This window comes from Lampetra fluviatilis, chromosome 13, assembly GCF_964198595.1.
Source record: "Lampetra fluviatilis chromosome 13, kcLamFluv1.1, whole genome shotgun sequence".
Classification (NCBI taxonomy): Eukaryota; Metazoa; Chordata; class Hyperoartia; order Petromyzontiformes; family Petromyzontidae; genus Lampetra; species Lampetra fluviatilis.
In genome coordinates, this window is record NC_136287.1 from 1170717 (window position 1) to 1198086 (window position 27370).

Sequence of the window (27370 nt, forward strand, 5' to 3'; positions counted from 1 at the left end):
GGGGCAAGTGCTGTTAGCGAGCACCTATGAAGGCCGGAACGGTACACGAGGGGGTAGGTGGCCAGCACCACACCCGACCGCCTTTGTTTCCCCAGTGGCGATGTTTACACACCGCACCAGGTACTCATTTAAGGCTGAGTCGACCTAGGGGAGGCCCAGGACCGGTTCAGATAATCGTCACTGGTGTTAGCCGTGAGCGGGAATCGAACCCGGGTCGCCAGGTTCATAGCGCAGCGCGCTAACCGCTACACTACCGCTCCCCACCAACACAGCGACACTCACAGTGACACACACACACAGACACACACACACAGTGACACACACAGATACACACACACAGTGACACACACAGACACACACACACACAGTGACACACACACACAGTGACACACACACAGCGACACACACACACAGCGACACACACACAGCGACACAGCGACACACACACACACAGCGACACACACACACACAGCGACACACACACACACAGCGACACACACACACACAGCGACACACACACAAACAGCGACACACACCACAAACAGCGACACACACCACAAACAGCGACACACACCACAAACAGCGACACACACACAGCGACACACACACACACAGCGACACACACACACACAGCGACACACACACAGCGACACACACACACACAGCGACACACACACACACAGCGACACACACACAGCGACACACACACAACGACACACGCACACACAGCGACACACACACACAGCGACACACGCACACAACGACACACACACACACAGCGACACACACACACACAGCGACACACACACAACGACACACGCACACACAGCGACACACACACACAGCGACACACGCACACAACGACACACACACACACAGCGACACACACACACAGCGACACACACACACAGCGACACACAGCGACACACACACACAGCGACACACACACACACAGCGACACACACACACACACACACAGCGACACACACACACAGCGACACACAGCGACACACACAGCGACACACACACACAGCGACACACACACACAGTGACACACACACACACAGCGACACACAGCGACACACACAGCGACACACACACACAGCGACACACAGCGACACACACAGCGACACACACAGCGACACACGCACACACAGCGACACACGCACACAGCGACACACGCACACAGCGACACACAGCGACACACACAGCGACACACACAGCGACACACACAGCGACACACACAGCGACACACACACACAGCGACACACACACACAGCGACACACACAGCGACACACACACACAGCGACACACACACAGCGACACACACACAGCGACACACACAGCGACACACACACAGCGACACACACACACAGTGACACACACAGCGACACACACAGCGACACACACACACAGCGACACACACAGCGACACACACAGTGACACACACAGCGACACACACACAGCGACACACACAGCGACACACACAGCGACACACACACAGTGACACACACAGCGACACACACACAGCGACACATACACACAGCGACACACACAGCGACACACACACACAGCGACACACACACAGCGACACACACACACAGTGACACACACACAGCGACACACACAGCGACACACACACAGCGACACACACACACAGTGACACACACACAGCGACACACACACAGCGACACACACACACAGTGACACACACACAGCGACACACACACACAGCGACACACACACAGCGACACACACACACAGTGACACACACACAGCGACACACACAGCGACACACACACAGCGACACACACGACACACACAGCGACACACACACACGGCGACACACACAGCGACACACACACAGCGACACACACACACACAGCAACACACACACACAGCGACACACACAGCGACACACACAGCGACACACACACAGCGACACACACGACACACACAGCGACACACACACACAGCGACACACACAGCGACACACACACAGCGACACACACAGCGACACACACAGCGACACACACAGCGACACACACACAGCGACACACACACACAGTGACACACACAGCGACACACACAGCGACACACAGCGACACACACACACACACAGCGACACACACACACACAGCGACACACACACACACACAGCGACACACACACACAGCAACACACACACACAGCGACGCACACACACAGCAACACACACACACAGCGACACACACAGCTACACACCACCACACAGCCGGTACAGCACGAAACCCAACACACACACACACAACAACAACAAGCGCCATTCGCCACTAAGTGGCGGTGACGTCACCACGACGCTTGTGCCAGGCCATGTGCACCTTGAGGCCACGTGAAGTGTCGAACGCCCGCTGGCAGGAGGTCACGGGGCAGACCCAGGTGCCACGGGTCGACTGACCGAGATGACCGAGATGACTGGCCGATGCACCACCTGTGCCCCCTACTGTGCCAACTTGCTGTGCTTTAGCCACCCGGCGCTCCGCTCGTTGTTGTGAGCGTCGCTCTTCCGCCCTCCGTTGTTGTTGGAGGGCGACTGCCTCCAACTGCCCAGTAGCGTCCTTCACGAGCCTCCTCCACTGAGGCCGATCTTGACACCGCTGGTACCAGTCATCGGCAAGTCCACTCAGCTCCACGTCCTCCTGTACCACATCACTCCATCTCTTCTCTAGCCCGTGCCGTGCCCGTTTAGCCCCCTCTATCTGGCCGAACAAAAGCTGTTTAGGCATGCGGTGGCTGGGCACGCGGGCTACATGACCCAGCCAACGCAGCCTTGCCTGCCGGAGGAGCTCACTGATGGGACTTTTCCCAGATCTTTCAAGGACTTGTGAGCTCCTCACACAATCCAGCCTGCAGGTTAAACCCAGGATGGATCGTAGGCAGGCCAGCCTAAATGTTTCCAACCGGCGAAGATGCTCCACTAGGGGGGTCCACGTTTCGCACACAGCTACACACCACCACACAGCCGGTACAGCACGAACCCCAACACACACAGCTACACACCACCACACAGCCGGTACAGCACGAACCCCAACACACACACACACAGCTACACACCACCACACAGCCGGTACAGCACGAACCCCAACACACACACACACAGCTACACACCACCACACAGCCGGTACAGCACGAACCCCAACACACACACACACAGCTACACACCACCACACAGCCGGTACAGCACGAACCCCAACACACACACACACAGCTACACACCACCACACAGCCGGTACAGCACGAAACCCAACACACACAGCTACACACCACCACACAGCCGGTACAGCACGAACCCCAACACACACACACACAGCTACACACCACCACACAGCCGGTACAGCACGAACCCCAACACACACACACAGCTACACACCACCACACAACCGGTACAGCACGAACCCCAACACACACACACACAGCTACACACCACCACACAGCCGGTACAGCACGAACCCCAACACACACACACACAGCTACACACCACCACACAGCCGGTACAGCACGAACCCCAACACACACACACACAGCTACACACCACCACACAACCGGTACAGCACGAACCCCAACACACACACAGCTACACACCACCACACAGCCGGTACAGCACGAACCCCAACACACACACACACAGCTACACACCACCACACAGCCGGTACAGCACGAAACCCAATACACACACACAGCTACACACCACCACACAGCCGGTACAGCACGAACCCCAACACACACACACACAGCTACACACCACCACACAACCGGTACAGCACGAACCCCAACACACACACAGCTACACACCACCACACAGCCGGTACAGCACGAAACCCAATACACACACACAGCTACACACCACCACACAGCCGGTACAGCACGAACCCCAACACACACACACACAGCTACACACCACCACACAACCGGTACAGCACGAACCCCAACACACACACAGCTACACACCACCACACAGCCGGTACAGCACGAAACCCAATACACACACACAGCTACACACCACCACACAGCCGGTACAGCACGAAACCCAATACACACACACAGCTACACACCACCACACAGCCGGTACAGCACGAACCCCAACACACACACACACAGCTACACACCACCACACAACCGGTACAGCACGAACCCCAACACACACACAGCTACACACCACCACACAGCCGGTACAGCACGAAACCCAATACACACACACAGCTACACACCACCACACAGCCGGTACAGCACGAACCCCAACACACACACACACAGCTACACACCACCACACAGCGACCGCCGGTTGTGCCATTCTAGGTGCACTTTGAGGCCACATGAAGTGTGGAAGACTCGCTGCTGACAGGAGGTCACGGCACAGACCATGGGTTTCCTGGGATGATGACCGACAGATGCACCGCCTGTTCTCCCCACACTGTGAGCGTCGCTCCTCCGCTGTTGCTGGAGGGCGACTGCCTCCAACTGCCCAGTAGCAGTGTTCTTCACGAGCCTCTTCCACAGAGGCCGATCTTGACACCGCTGATACCTATCTTTAGCAAGTCCACTCAGCTCCACATCCTCCATTACCACATTATTCCATCTCTTCTCTAGCCCGTGCCGCGCCCATTTAGCCCCCATATCCGGCCAAACAGAAGCTGCTTGGGCATGCGGGATACATGACCCAGCCAACGCAGCTTCTCTTGCCGGAGGAGCTCACTTGATGGGACACAGGGCAGCCTGATTAACCCCTGGATTGATCATTGTCAGGCCTACCTGAATGATTAAAACCGGCACAGATGTGCATTTAAACGAGTCCACGTTTCGCAAGCATAGAATCACGCCCAACACACATAGCACAAAGATCCTCCGTATAGCCTGAACAGACTGTTGGGGCAAGTGCTGTTCGCGTGCACCCCACAACAACGCCCTTCGTCACACACAATCGACAACGCACACGGCAGTGAAACGTTCACCCTCGAAAATCAGACCAGGGGAATCAAATGATACCATCGCACACCGCCATATTGGCGATCAGGCCCACCATGTTGGTGCTGGGCCCACATCTCGGCCGTGGTGGTCACGTTCCACCGTGACGGTGGTCACGTTCCACCGTGACGGTGGTCACGGTGGTCACGGTGGAACGTGACCACCGTCACGTTCCACCGTGACGGGTCATTCTACTGGAAATCTGAGAAAATAGCTCATCGGATTCCTCCAATATGAATAAAGATTCTGATTCGCCGCCTGGTTGGTGGTCACTGCCACCATTCTACTGGTCACAAGTCTCCACTGTGATGGCCCTCGGAGACCATATCGGTGGTGCCGCTGCGCCGTGTTAGTGGGCACACTCCACTGTGTTAGTGGGAAGACTCCGCCGTGTTAGTGGGAACACTCCGCCGTGTTGGTGGGCACACTCCACCGTGTTAGTGGGCACACTCCACCGTGTTAGTGGGAACACTCCACCGTGTTGGTGGGCACACTCCACCGTGTTGGTGGGCACACTCCACCATGTTGGTGGGCACACTCCACCGTGTTGGTTGGAACACTCCACCGTGTTAGTGGGAACACTCCACCGTGTTGGTGGGCACACTCCACCGTGTTAGTGGGCACACTCCACCGTGCTGGTGGGCACACTCCACCGTGTTAGTGGGAACACTCCACCGTGTTAGTGGGCACACTCCACCGTGTTGGTGGGCACACTCCACCGTGTTGGTGGGCACACTCCACCGTGCTGGTGGGCACACTCCACCGTGCTGGTGGGCACACTCCACCGTGTTAGTGGGAACACTCCACCGTGTTAGTGGGCACACTCCACCGTGTTGGTGGGCACACTCCACCGTGTTGGTGGGAACACTCCACCGTGTTGGTGGGCACACTCCACCGTGTTGGTGGGCACACTCCACCGTGTTGGTTGGAACACTCCACCGTGTTAGTGGGAACACTCCACCGTGTTAGTGGGAACACTCCACCGTGTTGGTGGGCACACTCCACCGTGTTGGTTGGCACACTCCACCGTGTTGGTGGGCACACTCCACCGTGTTGGTTGGAACACTCCACCGTGTTAGTGGGCACACTCCACCGTGTTAGTGGGCACACTCCACCGTGTTGGTGGGAACACTCCACCGTGTTGGTGGGCACACTCCACCGTGTTAGTGGGCACACTCCACCGTGTTGGTGGGAACACTCCACCGTGTTAGTGGGCACACTCCACCGTGCTGGTGGGCACACTCCACCGTGTTAGTGGGAACACTCCACCGTGTTAGTGGGCACACTCCACCGTGTTAGTGGGCACACTCCACCGTGCTAGTGGGCACACTCCACCGTGTTAGTGGGAACACTCCACCGTGTTGGTGGGAACACTCCACCGTGTTAGTGGGAACACTCCACCGTGTTAGTGGGAACACTCCACCGTGCTGGTGGGCACACTCCACCGTGTTAGTGGGCACACTCCACCGTGTTAGTGGGAACACTCCACCGTGCTGGTGGGCACACTCCACCGTGTTAGTGGGCACACTCTACCGTGTTAGTGGGAACACTCCGCCGTGTTAGTGGGAACACTCCACCGTGTTAGTGGGCACACTCCACCGTGTTAGTGGGCACACTCCACCGTGTTAGTGGGAACACTCCACCGTGTTGGTGGGAACACTCCACCGTGTTGGTGGGAACACTCCACCGTGTTGGTGGGAACACTCCACCGTGTTGGTGGGAACACTCCACCGTGTTAGTGGGAACACTCCACCGTGTTGGTGGGCACACTCCACCGTGTTGGTGGGAACACTCCACCGTGTTGGTGGGCACACTCCACCGTGTTAGTGGGAACACTCCACCGTGTTAGTGGGCACACTCCACCGTGTTAGTGGGCACACTCCACCGTGTTAGTGGGCACACTCCACCGTGTTAGTGGGCACACTCCACCGTGTTAGTGGGAACACTCCACCGTGTTAGTGGGAACACTCCACCGTGTTAGTGGGCACACTCCACCGTGCTGGTGGGCACACTCCACCGTGCTGGTGGGCACACTCCACCGTGTTAGTGGGAACACTCCACCGTGTTAGTGGGAACACTCCACCGTGTTAGTGGGAACACTCCACCGTGTTAGTGGGCACACTCCACCGTGCTGGTGGGCACACTCCACCGTGCTGGTGGTGAAAGTCCCCATGTCCTCCCGGGCAGCCTCCCGTCCCCCTACCCCCGCGGCTCCCACCTGCCTCCAGTCGCGGCGACAAGCGGAGCAAGCGCACGTGTGTGTGTGCTTTAGATATGTGTGTGTGTGCTTTAGATATGTGTTTGTGTGCTTTATATGCGTGTGTGTGTGTGTGCTTTAGATGCGTGTGTGTGTGCTTTAGATATGTGTGTGTGTGCTTTAGATGCATGTGTGTGTGCTTTAGATGCGTGTGTGTGTGCTTTAGATGCATGTGTGTGTGCTTTAGTTGCGTGTGTGTGTGTGTGCTTTAGTTGCGTGTGTGTGTGTGTGTGCTTTAGATGCGTGTGTGTGTGCTTTAGATGTGTGTGTGTGCGCTTTAGTTGCGTGTGTGCTTTAGATGTGTGTGTGTGCTTTAGATCCGTGTGTGTGTGCTTTAGATGTGTGTGTGTGTGCTTTAGTTGCGTGTGTGTGTGCTTTAGATGTGTGTGTGTGCTTTAGATGCGTGTGTGTGTGTGCTTTAGATGTGTGTGTGTGCTTTAGATGCGTGTGTGTGTGGGCTTTAGTTGCGTGTGTGTGTGCTTTAGATGCGTGTGTGTGTTCTTTAGATGCGTGTGTGTGTGTGCTTTAGATGCGTGTCTGTGTGTGTGCTTTAGATGCGTGTCTGTGTGTGCTTTAGATGCGTGTGTGTGTTCTTTAGATGCGTGTGTGTGTGTGTGCTTTAGATGCGTGTCTGTGTGTGTGCTTTAGATGCGTGTCTGTGTGTGCTTTAGATGCGTGTGTGTGTGCTTTAGATGCGTGTGTGTGCTTTAAATGCGTGTCTGTGTGCGTTCTTTAGATGCGTGTGTGTGCTTTAGATGCTTGTGTGTGTGTGCTTTAAATGCGCGCGTGTGTGTGTGCTTTAGATGCGTGTGTGTGTGCTTTAGATGCGTGTGTGTGTGTGCGTTCTTTAGATGCGTGTCTGTGTGTGTGCCTTAGATGCGTGCGTGTGTGTGCTTTAGATGCGTGTGTGTGTGTGTGCTTTAGATGCGTGTCTGTGTGCGTTCTTTAGATGCGTGTGTGTGCTTTAGATGCGCGTGTGTGCGTTCTTTAGATGCGTGTGTGTGTGTGCTTTAGATGCGCGTGTGTGTGTGTGTGCTTTAGATGTGTATGTGTGTGTGCTTTAGATGCGTGTGTGTGTGCTTTAGATATGTGTTTGTGTGCTTTAGATGCGTGTGTGTGTGCTTTAGATGCGTGTGTGTGTGCTTTAGATGCGTGTGTGTGTGTGCGTTCTTTAGATGCGTGTCTGTGTGTGTGCCTTAGATGCGTGCGTGTGTGTGCTTTAGATGCGTGTGTGTGTGTGTGCTTTAGATGCGTGTCTGTGTGCGTTCTTTAGATGCGTGTGTGTGCTTTAGATGCGCGTGTGTGCGTTCTTTAGATGCGTGTGTGTGTGCTTTAGATGTGCGTGTGTGTGTGTGCTTTAGATGTGTGTGTGTGTGTGCTTTAGATGCGTGTGTGTGTGCTTTAGATATGTGTGTGCTTTAGATGCGTGTGTGTGTGCTTTAGATGCGTGTGTGTGTGCTTTAGATGCGTGTGTGTGTGCTTTAGATGTGTGTGTGTTTTAGATGTGTGTGTGTGTGCTTTAGATGTGTGTGTGTGTGTGCTTTAGTTGCGTGTGTGTGTGCTTTAGATGTGTGTGTGTGCTTTAGTTGCGTGTGTTTGTGTGCTTTAGATGTGTGTGTGTGCTTTAGATGCGTGTGTGTGCTTTAGATGTGTGTGTGTGTGTGTGTGCTTTAGATGCGTGTGTGTGTGTGTGCTTTAGTTGCGTGTGTGTGTTCTTTAGATGCGTGTGTGTGTGTGTGCTTTAGATGCGTGTCTGTGTGTGTGCTTTAGATGCATGTCTGTGTGTGTGCTTTAGATGCGTGTGTGTGTGCTTTAGATGCGTGTGTGTGTGTGTGCTTTAGATGCGTGCCTGTGTGCGTTCTTTAGTTGCGTGTGTGTGTGTGCTTTAGATGCGTGTGTGTGTGTGCTTTAGATGTGTGTGTGTGCTTTAGATGCGTGTGTGTGTGCTTTAGTTGCGTGTGTGTGTGTGCTTTAGATGCGTGTGTGTGTTCTTTAGATGCGTGTGTGTGTGTACTTTAGATGCGCGTGTGTGTGTGTGCTTTAGATGCGTGTGTGTGTGCTTTAGATACGTGTGTGTGTGCTTTAGATGCGTGTGTGTGTGCTTTAGATACGTGTGTGTGCTTTAGATGCGTGTGTGTGTGTGTGCTTTAGATGCGTGTCTGTGTGCGTTCTTTAGATGCGTGTGTGTGCTTTAGATGCGTGTCTGTGTGCGTTCTTTAGATGCGTGTGTGTGCTTTAGATGCGTGTCTGTGTGCGTTCTTTAGATGCGTGTGTGTGCTTTAGATGCGCGTGTGTGCGTTCTTTAGATGCGTGTGTGTGCTTTAGATGCGCGTGTGTGTGTGTGCTTTTGATGCGTGTGTGTGTGCTTTTGATGCGTGTGTGTGTGCTTTAGATGCGTGTGTGTGTGCTTTAGATGCGTGTGTGTGTGTGCTTTAGATGCGTGTGTGTGTGCGTTCTTTAGATGCGTGTGTGTGCTTTAGATGCGCGTGTGTGCGTTCTTTAGATGCGTGTGTGTGCTTTAGATGCGCGTGTGTGTGTGTGCTTTAGATGCGTGTGTGTGTGCTTTAGATGCGTGTGTGTGTGTGCTTTAGATGCGTGTGTGTGTGTGTGTGCTTTAGATATGTGTGTGTGTGTTTTAGATGCCTGTGTGTGTGTGCTTTAGATGCGCGTGTGTGTTCACGGGTATTGAGGAGGCTTGTGAAGGACGCTACTGGTCAATTGGAGGCAGTCGCCCTCCAACAACAACGGAGGGCAGAGGGGCGACGCTCAAAACAACGAGCGGAGCGCCGGTGGCTAAAACGCAGCAAGGTGGAACAGGTGGTGCGGTCATCTCAGTCAGCCAACCCATGGCACCTGCTGGATCTGTCCCGAGACCTCCTGTCAGCAGCGAGCCTTTCGACACTTCACGTGGCCTCAAGGTGCACCTAGCCTGGCACAGGCGACGTGGTGACGTCACCGTCACTTCGTGGCTGAACGGCGGCTGTTGTTTTTGTGGAGTGGTGGCGCAGCGGTTAGCGCGCAGCACTAGGAACCCCGGTGAGCCGAGTTCGATTCCTGCCCATGTGCTGGCCACAGCGTCCAGGCCCTCCTCAGTCGGTGCTCGCCAACAGCAGCAGCAGCCCCAAGAGTCATTGTCGCCTCTGGGCTGGCTGTTACGGAGGGTGCACGCTTGCTTGTGCGTGTGTGAGTCTGATGTGTGTGTGTGTACCAGTCTGTTGTGTGTGTGGAAACAACCGTAACACAATCCGTGTGTTAATGTATTCAGCATACATGCATAATGTGTCATCTTGTTTGTGTGTCTGTGTTACGTATATGCGTAACGTTTACAGGATGTGCTTGTGGGTGCACTGTGCTCTGTGCACTCAATGTCGTAGTTAGTGCACTGCCTGCTTTGCGTTGTGTGTCTTCATGTACTCAATCACTACACTAAAACGCACATAACACAATCCTGGATATCAAGAAACACAATGCAGCATTGGCCGATAAACGCACGCACGCACGTACAAGTGTGAATGATATGCACACGCGAGCTCAGGTGTGTGCAGGTTGTGTGTGTGAGAGACGCGTGTGTATCGGTGTTGATGTGATGGATCACCATTGCACTGTGTGGAATCTGGGATCCGTGTTGTGTGTTGAATGTGTTCTGTTTTAAACCCTCACATACGCAGTCATTCAAGTGCGACATTTAAACACTCGCATACCAAAGACAAAGATTCCCCGTATAGCCTTTAACAGACTGTTGAGGCAAGTGCTGTTAGCGAGCACCTATGAAGGCCGGCTGGTGACCAGCACCACGTCCGGCCGCCTTTGTCTTCCAAGTGTCGATGTTTTTACACACCGCACCAGGTACTCATTCGAGGCTGAGTCGACCTAGGGGAGGCCCAGTACCGGTTCAGATAATCGTCACTGGCGGTGTTGGCCCTGAGCAGGAATCAAACCCGGGACGCCAGGTTCGTAGCGCAGCGTAGCGCTGACAACTTCACCACCGCTCCCCACACTCGTGTACCACAATCATGTACACACACACAATAGTATACTCGCAAGCAACAATCGTGGCCACTTACCCAATTTGGTGTGTACACATAACCGTGTACACATCAACTCGTATATTCACCATCGTATACACACAATTGTGCACACGCAACAACATTGTGTATACATAATCGTGTAGACACAATCAACGGGGCTTTACTGACGCTGAAATAAATGTAACTTTATGCTCGCCGCGTTGTGTATGTTTGTGTACACACACGTGTACACAACACCACGGTCACAATCGTACACGCATACACACATCACGGGTTACACACACACACACACCACCTGTATACGTTACATAACGCCGTTATGACGAAAAAAACATATCGTAGACGTAACCGCATGTACCAATGGTGTACACACACACGCATCAACACAATATCTGAGTGCACACCTTTACACAACGTCATTTCACACGTACACATCAAGATGCACGCACACACACCGGTGTATACACGCGCGTTTACACAATATAATTACACACATCCACAATAACAACAAAGACATACGCCTACACACAATATAATATCTTATTTAAAGTATACATATATATGTATACACAGTAAACAATACCATGGTACATGTACACAATACCGTAGTGCACGCACGTACATATACGCACCGCAACCCACACACACACACGCGATGACATTTACACAGCGCCCTGTGTGGGTTTATATAAACCATAAACACACACATTATACATGCACACACATATATACACAGTTACACACACACACAATTATATACATAGACACACACACGCGTAGATTATTTATTTATATAGAAATATCGCGTGTAAATCAATATATAGAGCATACATATCAAAATGTGCTTAAACACAATGTAGATGAATTACGCGTTATTTAATTCGCAATCTGAGTGTGCCTGTGTGTGTCCGTGTGTGCCTGCGTGTTGTGTACACGTGTGTTAGTAGGCACGTGTGTACACGTGTGTGTGTTAGTATGCACGTGTGTGTGTTGTGTACACGTGTGTTAGTAGGCACGTGTGTACACGTGTGTGTGTTAGTATGCACGTGTGTGTGTTGTGTACACGTGTGTTAGTAGGCACGTGTGTGCCTGTGTGTGTGTTGTGTACACATGTGTTAGTATGCACGTGTGTGTGTACACGTGTGTGTGTACACGTGTGTGTGTACACGTGTGTTAGTATGCACGTGTGTTAGTATGCACATGTGTGTGTGTGTGTTGTGTACACGTGTGTGTGTGTACGCGTGTGTGTGTGTGTACACGTGTGTATGTGTTAGTATGCACGTGTGTGTGTGTACACGTGTGTTAGTATGCACGTGTGTGTACACGTGTGTGTTGTGTGTACACGTGTGTGTGTGTACACGTGTGTTAGTATGCACGTGTGTGTGTGTACACGTGTGTGTGTACACGTGTGTGTGTACACGTGTGTTAGTATGCACGTGTGTGTGTACACGTGTGTGTGTGTGTACACGTGTGTTAGTATGCACGTGTGTGTGTGTACACGTGTGTGTACACGTGTGTGTGTACACGTGTGTTAGTATGCACGTGTGTGTGTACACGTGTGTGTACACGTGTGTGTGTACACGTGTGTTAGTATGCACGTGTGTGTGTACACGTGTGTTAGTATGCACGTGTGTGTGCGCGTGTCCGTGCATTCCTTGTATCAGCCGTTACTAGGCAACTGTCGCGCGCAGGGGAGGTGGTTGCCATGGCAATGGGCGCTCCCAGCTTCCCCTCCCCCCACCCCCTGTCTGGTTCGGTCGCTCTCTCCTCCCCCACCCCTCCCCCACCCCCACCCCTCCCCCACCCCTCCCCCACCCCTCCCCCACCCCTCCCCCACCCCTCCCCCACCCCTCCCCCACCCCTCCCCCACCCCTCCCCCACTTTCTCCCTCTCACTGCCCGGCCCCTCCCCTCCCCCATGCCCATCTCCGCTTGGGTGAGTCCCCTCCCCCCATCCCCCCCGCCCCTCATGTGGTCCCCCCCTCAATTCCTCCTGCCCCCCCCTCCTCCTCCGCCCCCCCCCACACCCCTCTCGTTTAAAGGTCACGTGGTGCCGCCGCTCCGTGTGTGAGGGTGGGGGCACACACCAACACCCCGCTCCACACACCTCTATATATACACATCTATATACACACACCTATATATACACACACACACCTATAGCTAAACCCCTATATATACACACACACCCCTATAGCTAAACCCCTATAGCTACAACCCTATAGCTACAACCCTATAGCTACAACCCCTATAGCTATACACATCTATATATACACACATCTATATATACACCTCTAAATACACAGCCCTATTCACACACCTCTATATACGAACCTTCTATATACAGCCCCTACACACCTCTATATATATACCCATTACACACGCCTCGATATACACACCCCTGCACACGCCTCGATATACACACAAGACAAAGATCCCCCGTCTAGCCTTAACAGACTGTTAGGGCAAATGCAATTAACAAGAACCTATGAAGGCCGGCACGGCACACAAAGAGGGTGGCCAGCACCACGCCCGGCCGCCTTTGTCTCCCAGTGCTAGCGATGTTTACTACACACCGCACCAGGTACTCATTTGAGGCTGAGTCGACTGAAGGGAGGCCCAAGACCGGTTCAGATAATCGTCACTGGTGTTGATCGTGAACGGAAATCGAACTCTGGTCGCCGGGTTCGACACCATGCGTACACCTCGATACACACAGACCTCGATACAATCTGTATGAGATGCCATCCCTATTGGGTACACGAAAAGCGTCCCCTGTGACACGCGCCGTCCGCTCTCACGCTGTGCGCCACCTGCACGCAGCGCACAGATACATCGTGAGCCATGGCCAATCCACTGCTGGATGACGGCCTCTCCCCAAGCCGCCCTCATCTTTCGCGATCCTGCGATGCAATAACAATCCACGTAGCCAGGGCCGGGGCGCATCGTCCACCGCGTGGGCTCCCCCGACGCCTTCAAACTAAACGGACATCATCGCATCCGACACCACCGTGACGCCGAAGCGCAGCCCCCCCCCCCCAAGCGCGGGGCCTGGGGCGGTCGCCCCGATTCGCGTACCCCAGGGACTGCTCTGCACGTAGCACCTGCCCGCGAGTCGATTACATCGCTCCATCTCCACGGCTGGAGGCATCTGTGTGTATATCGACTTAACAAACGCGCGTGATGCCATGCGCCCTGACGTCGAGAGACGCGACATCTCCGCCATTCTTTCCACCGCCCGCCCGCCTGTCAATTCTGTCCATCTGGGTTGTCCCTCTGTTCGTCCGTCTTTACATCTTCCCGTCCGTCTGTCCATCTGACTCCCTGTCCGCCTGTCCGTGCGCCTCTTTGTCCGTCTATCTGTAGGCTTCTCTCGCCCTGTGTCCATCCATCTGTGCGTGAGCTCGAGCCATCTGTCAATCTGTCCGTGCCTCCTACCCCGGTCTCTGTCCGCCCGTGCCGCCTCCTCCTCGCCCGGTCCGTGTTTTATTAAAGAGGCGGGCGACAAAGCGCCTCCTCGCCGCCACGCGCCGCTCGCAATCACCGCCAATTAATGACGGCGGTCGCTCCTAATTAGCGGCGCGCGTCTTCATCCAGACGGCGAACCGCGCCGTGGCCCCCTCCACGTTCCCGTGGCCCCCCTCGACGTTCCCGTGGCCCCCCTCCACGTTCCCGTGGCCCCCCTCGCGATGAACGCGCGTCGCGTATCGGCGTTCGCGGACAGCGCGCAAAGGGCGCCGCGACGCCGGAGGAATTCGTAATCAAGAACGGCGAGCGTCGTCGTTCGGCGATTATTGTATCCATCGCGAGGGCGCTGGGTCACGGTGATTCTCGTGGGAGCTGCGTGCGAATCGTGCCGTGGTCGCGCCGTGGAGTGCGCGGTAGGGGCGCGGCGTTCGCGCGCGTCGACGGGGAGCGCAAGTTCCGTGGTGAGTCGCGTTGTGTACCGAGGTGCGCGGGTGACCTCTCGTCGGGGAGACTTCGACACTTCACGCGACCTCGGAGTGCCCCTAGCCTGGCACAAGCGCCGTGGCGACGTCTCCGCCGCTTTGTGGCGAATGGCGGCTCTTGTTGTTGTTGTTGTAAAGAGGTGTTAACAGCTCTGGCCCCAACAGTCTGTTAAGGCTATACGGGGGATCTTTGTTTGGAGTGGATAGCGATGATGAAGATGATTATGTTGGTTATGGGGCCGATGATTATGATAGTGACGATTCTGGTGTTGATACTGGGCTGATGGTGGTGATGATGGTGGTGATGATGGTGGTGGTGATGATGGTGGTGATGGTGGTGGTGATGATGGTGGTGGTGATGATGGTGGTGATGGTGGTGGAGCGTCGTGGTGACGTCACCGCCACTTAGTGGCGAATGGCGGTTGTTGTTGATGGTGGTGGTGATGATGGTGATGATGATGGTGGTGATGATGGTGGTGATGATGATGGTGGTGATGATGATGGTGGTGGTGGTGATGATGGTGGTGGTGATGGTGGTGATGATGGTGATGATGATGATGATGGTGGTGATGATGATGGTGATGATGGTGGTGATGGTGGTGGTGATGATGGTGGTGATGGTGGTGGTGATGATGGTGGTGGTGATGGTGGTGATGATGGTGGTGATGATGATGGTGGTGATGATGGTGGTGATGATGATGGTGGTGATGATGGTGGTGGTGGTGATGATGATGGTGATGATGATGGTGGTGATGATGGTGGTGATGATGATGGTGATGATGATGGTGGTGGTGGTGATGATGGTGGTGATGGTGGTGATGATGGTGATGATGATGATGGTGATGATGGTGATGGTGGTGATGATGATGGTGATGATGGTGGTGATGGTGGTGGTGATGATGGTGGTGATGGTGGTGGTGATGATGGTGGTGGTGATGGTGGTGATGATGGTGGTGATGATGATGGTGGTGATGATGGTGGTGATGATGATGGTGGTGATGATGGTGGTGGTGGTGATGATGGTGGTGGTGATGGTGGTGATGATGGTGATGATGATGATGATGGTGATGATGGTGATGGTGGTGATGATGGTGGTGATGGTGGTGGTGATGATGGTGGTGGTGATGGTGGTGATGATGGTGATGATGGTGATGGTGGTGATGATGATGGTGATGATGGTGGTGGTGATGGTGGTGGTGATGGTGGTGATGATGGTGGTGATGATGATGGTGGTGATGATGGTGGTGATGATGATGGTGGTGATGATGGTGGTGGTGGTGATGATGGTGGTGGTGGTGATGATGGTGGTGGTGATGGTGGTGATGATGGTGATGATGATGATGATGGTGATGATGGTGATGGTGGTGATGATGATGGTGATGATGGTGGTGGTGATGGTGGTGATGATGATGATGGTGGTGATGATGGTGGTGATGATGATGGTGGTGATGATGGTGGTGGTGGTGATGATGATGGTGGTGGTGATGGTGGTGATGATGGTGATGATGGTGATGATGGTGGTGGTGATGGTGGTGGTGATGGTGGTGATGATGGTGGTGATGATGATGGTGGTGATGATGGTGGTGATGATGATGGTGGTGATGATGGTGGTGGTGGTGATGATGGTGGTGGTGATGGTGGTGATGATGGTGATGATGATGGTGATGATGGTGATGGTGGTGATGATGATGGTGATGATGGTGGTGGTGATGGTGGTGATGATGATGATGATGGTGGTGATGATGGTGGTGATGATGATGGTGGTGATGATGATGATGGTGGTGATGATGGTGGTGATGATGGTGATGATGGTGGTGATGATGGTGGTGATGATGGTGATGATTATGGTGGTGATGATGGTGGTGATGTTGGTGGTGATGATGGTGTTGATGGTGATGATGGTGGTGATGATGGTGGTGATGATGGTGGTGGTGATGATGGTGATGATGGTGGTGATGATGGTGGTGATGATGGTGATGATTATGGTGGTGATGATGGTGGTGATGTTGGTGGTGATGATCGTGTTGATGGTGATGATGGTGGTGATGATGGTGGTGATGATGGTGGTGGTGATGGTGGTGATGGTGATGATCGTGGTGATGGTGATGATGGTGGTGGTGATGATGGTGTTGATGGTGATGATGATGATGGTGGTGATGATGGTGGTTATGATGGTGGTGATGATGGTGGTGGTGATGATGATGGTGATGATGATGGTGGTGATGATGGCGTTGATGATGGTGTTGATGGTGGTGATGATGGTGGTGATGATGGCGTTGATGATGGTGTTGATGATGGTGGTGATGGTGATGATGGTGGTGATGATGGCGTTGATGATGGCGTTGATGATGGTGGTGATGATGGTGGTGGTGGTGATGATCATGGTGATGATGGTGATGGCCGTGTCGTTCTTTGTGTGCAGATGACGCGGCCTATTCAGGTGAAACCAGCCGACTGCGAGAGCCGGGGAGGTAACGCCGGAACACCTCATCACACCTCGCACCTCGTCACACCTCGTCACACACCCCTCAAAAACCACACCGCCACAAGACCGAATTACACACGTAATTGATTGACATCGTCACACGCCACGTGCGCGTACCTCTTCGCATACCCCGCACAACCTCGTCACACCAACCTCCTCGCACACCCCACACCTCGTCACGTCGGATAGGCACGACGCCACGCGCAGGCCTCTAATTAAAACGCAACCCGTTGGCACGAACACGCGAGGAGCCCTGACGATTTTTTTTGTGATGCTAATGAGGCTAATTATGTTGCCGTGGCAACCGTAGGGAGTGGTTGCCACGGTTACAGAGCCTCGCATCACGCCCCGCGGTAACGGGAACGCCCCCTCCAAGCCGGACCCCCCCCCCATCCACTCCTCCACTCACCCCCCCTCACCCCTCACTCCCCTCACTCCACCCACTCCCCATCCACTCCCCTTCACCCCCCCAACTCCCAACCCCCACTTCCCCTCACCCCCCCCCACTCCCCCCCCACTCCCCCTCACCCCATCCGCTCCCCCCTCACTCCCCCTCACCCCCCACTCCCCCTCACCCGCTACACCGCACCCACTCCCCCCCCCACTCCCCCTACACCCCATCCACTCCCCCCCACTCCCGCTCACCCCCCACCCGTTCCCCCCCCCCCATCCACACCTCCCACTCCCCTCTCCCGCCCCCCACCCCCCCACTCCGCCCCCACTCCCTCAATCCACTTCTCCCACCCGCCCCCCACCCCCCACTCCGCCCCCCACCCCCCAACTCTGCCCCCCACCCCCCAACTCCGCCCCCACTCCCCCCACCCACTCCCCCTCACCCCCCACCATCCCCATGACCTGCCTGCAAAAAGCTGCCTGCAGGGCATGCTGGGTAATCCATTGGCTAAGGGGTGGGACGGGGTGTGACGGGGTGGGGGGTGACTGCGGGTGTCACATTTTGCAAACAACTAAAAGCAGAAAGTCACGAGGGTACCCGACATTCCCCGCAGCCCCTCAATAGAATCACTTCCCCTTTGTGGAAAGTCGAAAAATGGTTGTCCCATGGACAGACTCGCCCTCGCCATACAAATGTCACATTTCCACCGCCGGCTCTGCGGGGCTGCAATTGGGGGGTGAGCGCCATTGCCTCGATGCTCACGTGAGCAGGAGATTACTTTGCGGAGAAAAAAATGTTTCACGGAGCAAACCGATGCAGGATCCTCAATAGGCAGGCAGCGGTGGCTCCGCTGCACGTTGTCTGTGACCCAGCACTGCGGAGGCAGCGGCGAGGGTTGCTGGATCACAAACAGATGCCGGGAGGAGCCGTACCCTGGCTCGCTAGGAGAAGGTGGTACAGCAAAATGTGGACTCCACCTTCTTGGTTCTTTCGGTAAAGTCACGTAGAAGGGAAGTAATAAAATAATAAAAATAAAACATAATAAAACAATTCTCACGACGTTTCGGCCACAACGCAAGCAGCCGTCCTCAGGCAGCCGTCCTTCGCCTGAGGACGGCTGCTTGCGTTGTGGCCGAAACGTCGTGAGAATTGTTTTATTATGTTTTATTTTTATTATTTTATTACTTCCCTTCTACGTGACTTTACCGAAAGAACCAAGAAGATGAATCCCTGCAGTCACGAAAGCTTTAAATCGAAATGGACTCCACCTCTTCCATCTGTATGGTACAGAGTGTTTCCCCCTCACACTCGGGGGTTTTCTCCAGGTGCTCTGGTTTTCCTCTCACTTGTATAAACGCGATCAATTGGCTGAACATATTTTAATCAATAAAGGACCGCAGAACTTGGGAAATTGTTGGCAGTGATCCTGGCTGCGCTCCAGCTTGTCTGTGGTTCATCGTACCTCTTCAGAAGGATCTCTCTCTCGAAGAGATAGCGGGTACAAGTTTAAATTATTATTATTCGCAATTATGTAGCCGTGGCGCACCGCGGGAAGGGGAGCAGAGCCAATGATGTAATGCGTGGGGGGGGGGGGAAATAAGACGTGGAAAATTAGAGGAAAAGGATGGAAAAGGAGCGGAGAAATAGGAGCAGAGGGTCAGGAGAGATGAGGATCGGGAGGAAGAGGCTGCGTCAGGGCCTCGATTCTGTTGCGCCGAGGAGCGGCGTCTGTTTTGACAGGGGGCGGCGGAGACAGGGGAGGGGTTCCGAGTCACGTGATTTGTGGGATGCTTGAGCTGGTTTAGATCTAGAGATGAAACTAAATACAGACCAGAAATCATGGCATTCCACAATTTACCAGGTATTAAACTAAATCTCTATCATGTTCTCATACCAGAAGTTCACTCGACTTGTCGCTCATCGCTTTGACTGAACGTAATCACAAGGAAAACACAAAAAGTATCTGAAATTTTGTGACAATTGCCACCTCTGAACATCTCCGGTTGTCGTGGGCGACCGTCGCTAACGGCAACCGGAGCGTCGGCGCGCAGTGAGTGACACGGGCGCACGCGTGCGCGCAACCCCCACCGCCCCCCACTTGCCCCTGCTGCCCCCCCCCCCCTGCTGCCCCCGGTCCCCAGCAGACAGGAAGCTGTTCGTGGGCATGCTGGGAAAACAGCAGACCGAGGAGGACGTGGCGCGGCTCTTCCAGCCGTTCGGCAACATGGAGGAGTGCACGGTGCTGCGCGGGCCGGACGGCGCCAGCAAGGGTACGGTCGCCGTCGAGCGCGCAGACGGTGCTACCGCACTTGGGGCTACCGCACGCGGTGTTACCGCAGACGGTGCTACCGCACTTGGGGCTACCGCACGCGGTGTTACCGCAGACGGTGCTACCGCACGGGGGCCTACGCGCCGAAAGGGCCCGGGGGGGGGGGGGGGGGCCAGGTGACGATCGGGGCGGAATTGAGCAGCGCAACCGCCAGTTAATTCATGGCACTGGGGCCCGTGCCAGACATGTCAAGCGTGCCAGACATGTCAAGCGTGCCAGACATGTCAAGCGTGCCAGACATGTCAAGCGTGCCAGACATGTCAAGCGTGCCAGACATGTCAAGCGTGCCAGACATGTCAAGCGTGCCAGACATGTCAAGCGTGCCAGACATGTCAAGCGTGCCAGACATGTCAAGCGTGCCAGACATGTCAAGCGTGCCAGACATGTCAAGCGTGCCAGACATGTCAAGCGTGCCAGACATGTCAAGCGTGCCAGACATGTCAAGCGTGCCAGACATGTCAAGCGTGCCAGACATGTCAAGCGTGCCAGACATGTCAAGCGTGCCAGACATGTCAAGCGTGCCAGACATGTCAAGCGTGCCAGACATGTCAAGCGTGCCAGACATGTCAAGCGTGCCAGACATGTCAAGCGTGCCAGACATGTCAAGCGTGCCAGACATGTCAAGCGTGCCAGACATGTCAAGCGTGCCAGACATGTCAAGCGTGCCAGACATGTCAAGCGTGCCAGACATGTCAAGCGTGCCAGACATGTCAAGCGTGCCAGACATGTCAAGCGTGCCAGACATGTCAAGCGTGCCAGACATGTCAAGCGTGCCAGACATGTCAAGCGTGCCAGACATGTCAAGCGTGCCAGACATGTCAAGCGTGCCAGACATGTCAAGCGTGCCAGACATGTCAAGCGTGCCAGACATGTCAAGCGTGCCAGACATGTCAAGCGTGCCAGACATGTCAAGCGTGCCAGACATGTCAAGCGTGCCAGACATGTCAAGCGTGCCAGACATGTCAAGCGTGCCAGACATGTCAAGCGTGCCAGACATGTCAAGCGTGCCAGACATGTCAAGCGTGCCAGACATGTCAAGCGTGCCAGACATGTCAAGCGTGCCAGACATGTCAAGCGTGCCAGACATGTCAAGCGTGCCAGACATGTCAAGCGTGCCAGACATGTCAAGCGTGCCAGACATGTCAAGCGTGCCAGACATGTCAAGCGTGCCAGACATGTCAAGCGTGCCAGACATGTCAAGCGTGCCAGACATGTCAAGCGTGCCAGACATGTCAAGCGTGCCAGACATGTCAAGCGTGCCAGACATGTCAAGCGTGCCAGACATGTCAAGCGTGCCAGACATGTCAAGCGTGCCAGACATGTCAAGCGTGCCAGACATGTCAAGCGTGCCAGACATGTCAAGCGTGCCAGACATGTCAAGCGTGCCAGACATGTCAAGCGTGCCAGACATGTCAAGCGTGCCAGACATGTCAAGCGTGCCAGACATGTCAAGCGTGCCAGACATGTCAAGCGTGCCAGACATGTCAAGCGTGCCAGACATGTCAAGCGTGCCAGACATGTCAAGCGTGCCAGACATGTCAAGCGTGCCAGACATGTCAAGCGTGCCAGACATGTCAAGCGTGCCAGACATGTCAAGCGTGCCAGACATGTCAAGCGTGCCAGACATGTCAAGCGTGCCACGCTTCTGGCTGGTAGAACAAATATTCTGGCTGCGTGGCATATTCTCTCATTCTGACGCCTGTGTTGTACATTTTAAACCTCTCTGCTCTAACCCCCCCCCCCCCCACCGTGTGATGCCAGGATGTGCATTTGTAAAGTTCTCTTCGCACGCCGAGGCCCAATCGGCAATCACCGCCCTGCACGGCAGCACCACCCTGCCGGTGAGTGGCAGCAAAGGGCATCATCGGTGCAGGGTGCAGGGTGCTGGGTACTGGTATCCTGGGTGCAGGCTGCTGGGTACTGGTATCCTGGGTGCAGGCTGCTGGGTACTGGTATCCTGGGTGCAGGCTGCTGGGTACTGGTATCCTGGGTGCAGGCTACTGGGTACTGGTATCCTGGGTGCAGGCTGCAGGGTGCAGGCTGCAGGGTGCAGGCTGCTGGGTACTGGTATCCTGGGTGCAGGCTGCTGGGTACTGGTATCCTGGGTGCAGGGTGCTGGGTACTGGTATCCTGGGTGCAGGCTGCTGGGTACTGGTATCCTGGGTGCAGGGTGCTGGGTACTGGTATCCTGGGTGCAGGCTGCAGGGTGCTGGGGGTCTGTCCAGTGAATCGTGCTTTACGTCACTTCAGGTGTCTCGGTGCACTGTCCATAAAATAATAAAATTGACACGACTGCTAACACTACCAACATACAAGACATTGAGTTTCACGTAGACAATATCGTCCATAATAAAAAGGTGATGTTTAAAATTAAAACAATATTATAATATACGAATAATATTTGCATTAGGCCACGTATATAATGATCTGGCTAAGTTTATGTCGTGAAACTCCCCACCACCCGGCGCAGCGAAATTAAATTGTCACGTGGTGCACAAGCGCTTGACCACGCGTCCATCATTATTGTTTCAGCTCACTTGGTCAGTCACTCACTGATCCACTCACTCACTCGCTCATCCAATCACTCACCCATTCACTCTATAACTCATCCACTCACTCACAGTGGATGGGTTATGGAGTAATTCTCACATCTAAATTTACCAAGCGAAATTTGGCTTGAACCCGTTGTCAAGTATCTTCAGAACCCAGTTTTGCATTCAAATGAAATTACAAAAATTGTGGAAGATCACAGCAACAGCAGATACCCAGCTCACCTAATCATCATCATCGTCGTCCATGGTCAATCCACTGCTGCACGTAGGCCTCACCACGTGGCAACCGTCTGTCACGTTCCCGCGACACCGCAATGCGTCAAGCCGCTGCTGCTGCTGCGCCCGTGCCAATCTCACCGCTCCATCTCCGCGGTGGGCGTCCTCCGCTGGCATGTTCCCTCCCCTTTGCTGCCATTCACGTCGACAGCCCCTCGGGCCATCGGCCATCGTCCCCTCAAAGCCACGATGCGCCCTGCCCCAAGCCCCCCTTGCTCACCTTTCTCGACAGTCAACACGGCGTCCCCGACTCGCGTGTTCTTCTCTCCGATCCGCGCCTTTCCATTTCTCTCTCTGATGATCGCAAACATTCGCCTCTCCACGAATGTTTTGCGCACTTTTGAGCCCTTGTTTAAATTTGCCGTTCGTGGTTCTGAGCCATCGGTTGCTGCGAGTGCTACGCACCGATTTAAAACTGAGTTTTTTACGATATAATCGTTATTTTTTTTATCAAGCATTAAAAATCTGCAATGGCTTGTTCTGAGCGCCACAAAATATATTTTTAAGGGACCGGCGAGCGAGCAACAGTCGACAGCGCAAACACAATAAACCGCGACCAAAGCAAGATAACAACACTGCAATAAATGCCAGCCGGCGTCATCTAGCCAAGCTGAACGTGCCTAGATATTTGATAAAGTCGACCCAACAAATACAATCCTGGTGAAATAAAAAAACACACAAAATATAAAGTTTTGCGTGTTCTGCCACGCGTGTCTTCACCGTCTCATCACATTTACCGCAAAATCGCCTCCTCCAAGTCACGTGACCTTTACAACGGGCCGGCTTCTTAATGATGACCCTAAGGCAGGACTGGACGATGGGCAAGAGCTTCGTTAAATTTGTTTCGGTGGCGTGTTCCGTAGCTCGCTGGCAGCGCGCAATTAAAGGCTTAATTTCCCGCTTAATCATTTCTGGGTCGCTGTGTATTGGAGCAAACAGGTGATTATTTATTTGTAGTAACCACAGCCGTAGCGACGGGTATACTGGATGTGGTGTGCCGGGTGCGGGAATATTTTCCAGGTTGCTGACCAGTACAGACCCAGCTGAAATTAAGCCATGCAACAGATCCACAGACTAGCATAGGACGCATAAACTAAAATAACACCCATATAGACTAAAATTACACCCGTAGGCTAACACAGGACCCACCGACTGACATACAGTGAGGGAAAAAAGTATTTGATCCCCTGCTGATTTTGTACGTTTGCCCACTGACAAAGAAATGATCAGTCTATAATTTTAATGGTAGGTTTATTTGAACAGTGAGAGACAGAATAACAACAACAAAATTCCAGAAAAACGCAAGTCAAAAATGTTATAAATTGATTTGCATTTTAATGAGGGAAATAAGTATTTGACCTCTCTGCAAAACATGACTTAGTACTTGGTGGCAAAACCCTTGTTGGCAATCACAGAGGTCAGACGTTTTTTGTAGTTGGCCACCAGGTTTGCACACATCTCAGGAGGGATTTTGTCCCACTCCTCTTTGCAGATCTTCTCCAAGTCATTAAGGATTCGAGGCTGACGTTTGGCAACTCGAACCTTCAGCTCCCTCCACAGATTTTCTATGGGATTAAGGTCTGGAGACTGGCTAGGCCACTCCAGGACCTTAGTGTGCTTCTTCTTGAGCCACTCCTTTGTTGCCTTGGCCGTGTGTTTTGGGTCATTGTCATGCTGGAATACCCATCCACGACCCATTTTCAATGCCCTGGCTGAGGGAAGGAGGTTCTCACCCAAGATTTGATGGTACATGGCCCCGTCCATCGTCCCTTTGATGTGGTGAAGTTGTCCTGTCCCCTTAGCAGAAAAACACCCCCAAAGCATAATGTTTCCACCTCCATGTTTGACGGTGGGGATGGTGTTTTTGGGGTCATAGGCAGCATTCCTCCTCCTCCAAACACGGCGAGTTGAGTTGATGCCAAAGAGCTCCATTTTGGTCTCATCTGACTACAACACTTTCACCCAGTTGTCCTCTGAATCATTAAGGTGTTCATTGGCAAACTTCATACGGGCATGTAGATGTGCTTTCTTGAGCAGGGGGACCTTGCGGATGCTGCAGGATTTCAGTCTTTCACGGCGTAGTGTGTTACCAACTGTTTTCTTGGTGACTATGGTCCCAGCTGCCTTGAGATCATTGACAAGATCCTGCCGTGTAGTTCTGGGCTGATTCCTCACCGTTCTCATGATCATTGCAACTCCACGAGGTGAGATTTTGCATGGAGCCCCAGGCCGAGGGAGATTGACAGTTCTTTTGTGTTTCTTCCATTTGCGAATAATCGCACCAACTGTTGTCACCTTCTCACCAAGCTGCTTGGCGATGGTCTTGTAGCCCATTCCAGCCTTGTGTAGGTCTAGAATCCTGTCCCTGACATCCTTGGAGAGCTCTTTGGTCTTGGCCATGGTGGAGAGTTTGGAATCTGATTGATTGATTGCTTCTGTGAATAGGTGTCTTTTATACAGGTAACAAGCTGAGATTAGGAGCACTCCCTTTAAGAGTGTGCTCCTAATCTCAGCTCATTACCTGTATAAAAGACACCTGGGAGCCAGAAATCTTTCTGATTGAGAGGGGGTCAAATACTCCCCTCATTAAAATGCAAATCAATTTATAACATTTTTGCCATGCGTTTTTCTGGATTTCGTTGTTGTTATTCTGTCTCTCACTGTTCAAATAAACCTATCATTAAAATTATAGACTGATCATTTCTTTGTCAGTGAGCAAACGTACAAAATCAGCAGGGGATCAAATACTTTTTCCCCTCACTGTATGTCATCAGGGATTAATTTCTCACTAAATATCTTCCAGGTTGCACGGGTAGACTGACAGGAGTGGGTGGCACGTGACGAGTAGGCCAGCCATAGGCACAGTAGCGAGAGGCGCACTGGAAGTGGTGTGCCGGGTGTGAGATTACGTTACGGGTCGCCCAGACAGATCCGGCCCAAGTGAAGTCCCCTGCTGGCGGCCGCGGCACGCCGGGACTCGCTTCTCTGAGCCGCGTCTACGTTTTGTATTTGCCGCCACGAGCCCTGTGGGATTCGGTGGCTGCTCACTCGACGGCCATCTCACATCTCACATTTCACAGCCGGATCTCCTCCCGGAATCCTCGCAGTTGCCCAAAGTGCTTCCCTTTGGAGTTGTCGAGGTGTGAATTTCGCTGGAAGCTGTTGTCGGAAAATGAGACTAGGGGTTGCCTCTCCCTGTGCAGGGTGGATGGTTTCCTTGCCAGCTGATGAGGTGGTGATGATGGTAGTGGTGATGGTGCTAGTGGTGATGTTGCTCATGCAGTGGTAGATCTAAAGGGGAGGAGGTGATAGTGGAATTCCCCCCCTTCCCCCCGAGAGACCTTGAACATTTAATTGGTATTTTATTATTAATAGTTACCAGGGACGTTGGGTGTCTTTGATTTTGTTTATTAAAAGCTAGAAATGTCGGGATCTCCCCCCTTTCACTGGCAAGTTTCTAGGTCCGCCTCTGTGCTAATGCTTTCATTATGCAACAGAGCTCATATACTACAAGTTCCTAATAACAACACAGCTCATATACTACTACAAGTTCCTCATAACTGAGCTACGTTTTCCCCGCCGTTATTTTTGGGGCAGTGTGGGCAGAGCCATGAGGTGCTGCTGAGGGCTGTGATCCCACAATTAAAGAGTGTTACTGTTACATCGCATACCTGTCAACCCCTTATCAGTTCCCTACCTAATTACTAATAAATTCAGACTTTATTGGTCACCCCGTGCCCTTGTATAGCTCAACGTTCATCCTACAAAGTCCCATCACAAGGGAGAAACACAAATAGACCAAAAACAATTTTTTTGCCCGTATTGAAACGACTGTACGCTGTATGGACCTGAAAACTCAATTTCCCTGTACAAGAATACGGGATAACCCGTATTGTCCATAGTATAGGTTTTTGGGTTAGATCTGACGCGATCTAACCCCAAAAACATGTTTACACGATCTAACCCAAAAAAACCTACATTATGGATGATATTGGTCGCGAAAGCCTACGTGTTAAACAAACCCGTATTGGTTGACAGGTATGAGATCGTGGCGAGTGCGATCACGTCTGACTATACAGTACACGTGAGTGAGGTGCT

The 27370-nt window shown here is 53.3% G+C and overlaps 1 protein-coding gene across 8 annotated transcripts in view; it reads left to right on the forward strand.

Moving 5' to 3' along the window:
- Positions 1-27370, forward strand: part of LOC144935387 (CUGBP Elav-like family member 3) — a 58993-nt gene that overhangs the window by 27346 nt on the left and 4277 nt on the right. For 4 of the 8 annotated variants that reach the window (XM_078861971.1, XM_078861967.1, XM_078861972.1 and 1 more), the window contains exons 3-5: positions 17659-17707; positions 20257-20385; positions 22206-22285. In XM_078861971.1, coding sequence (XP_078718097.1) covers positions 17659-17707; positions 20257-20385; positions 22206-22285 — 258 coding nt within the window. Of the gene's footprint in view, positions 1-15022; positions 15216-17658; positions 17708-20256; positions 20386-22205; positions 22286-27370 lie in introns of those variants that run through there. The other 4 variants (XM_078861968.1, XM_078861970.1, XM_078861974.1 and 1 more) reach the window with 3 other exon arrangements.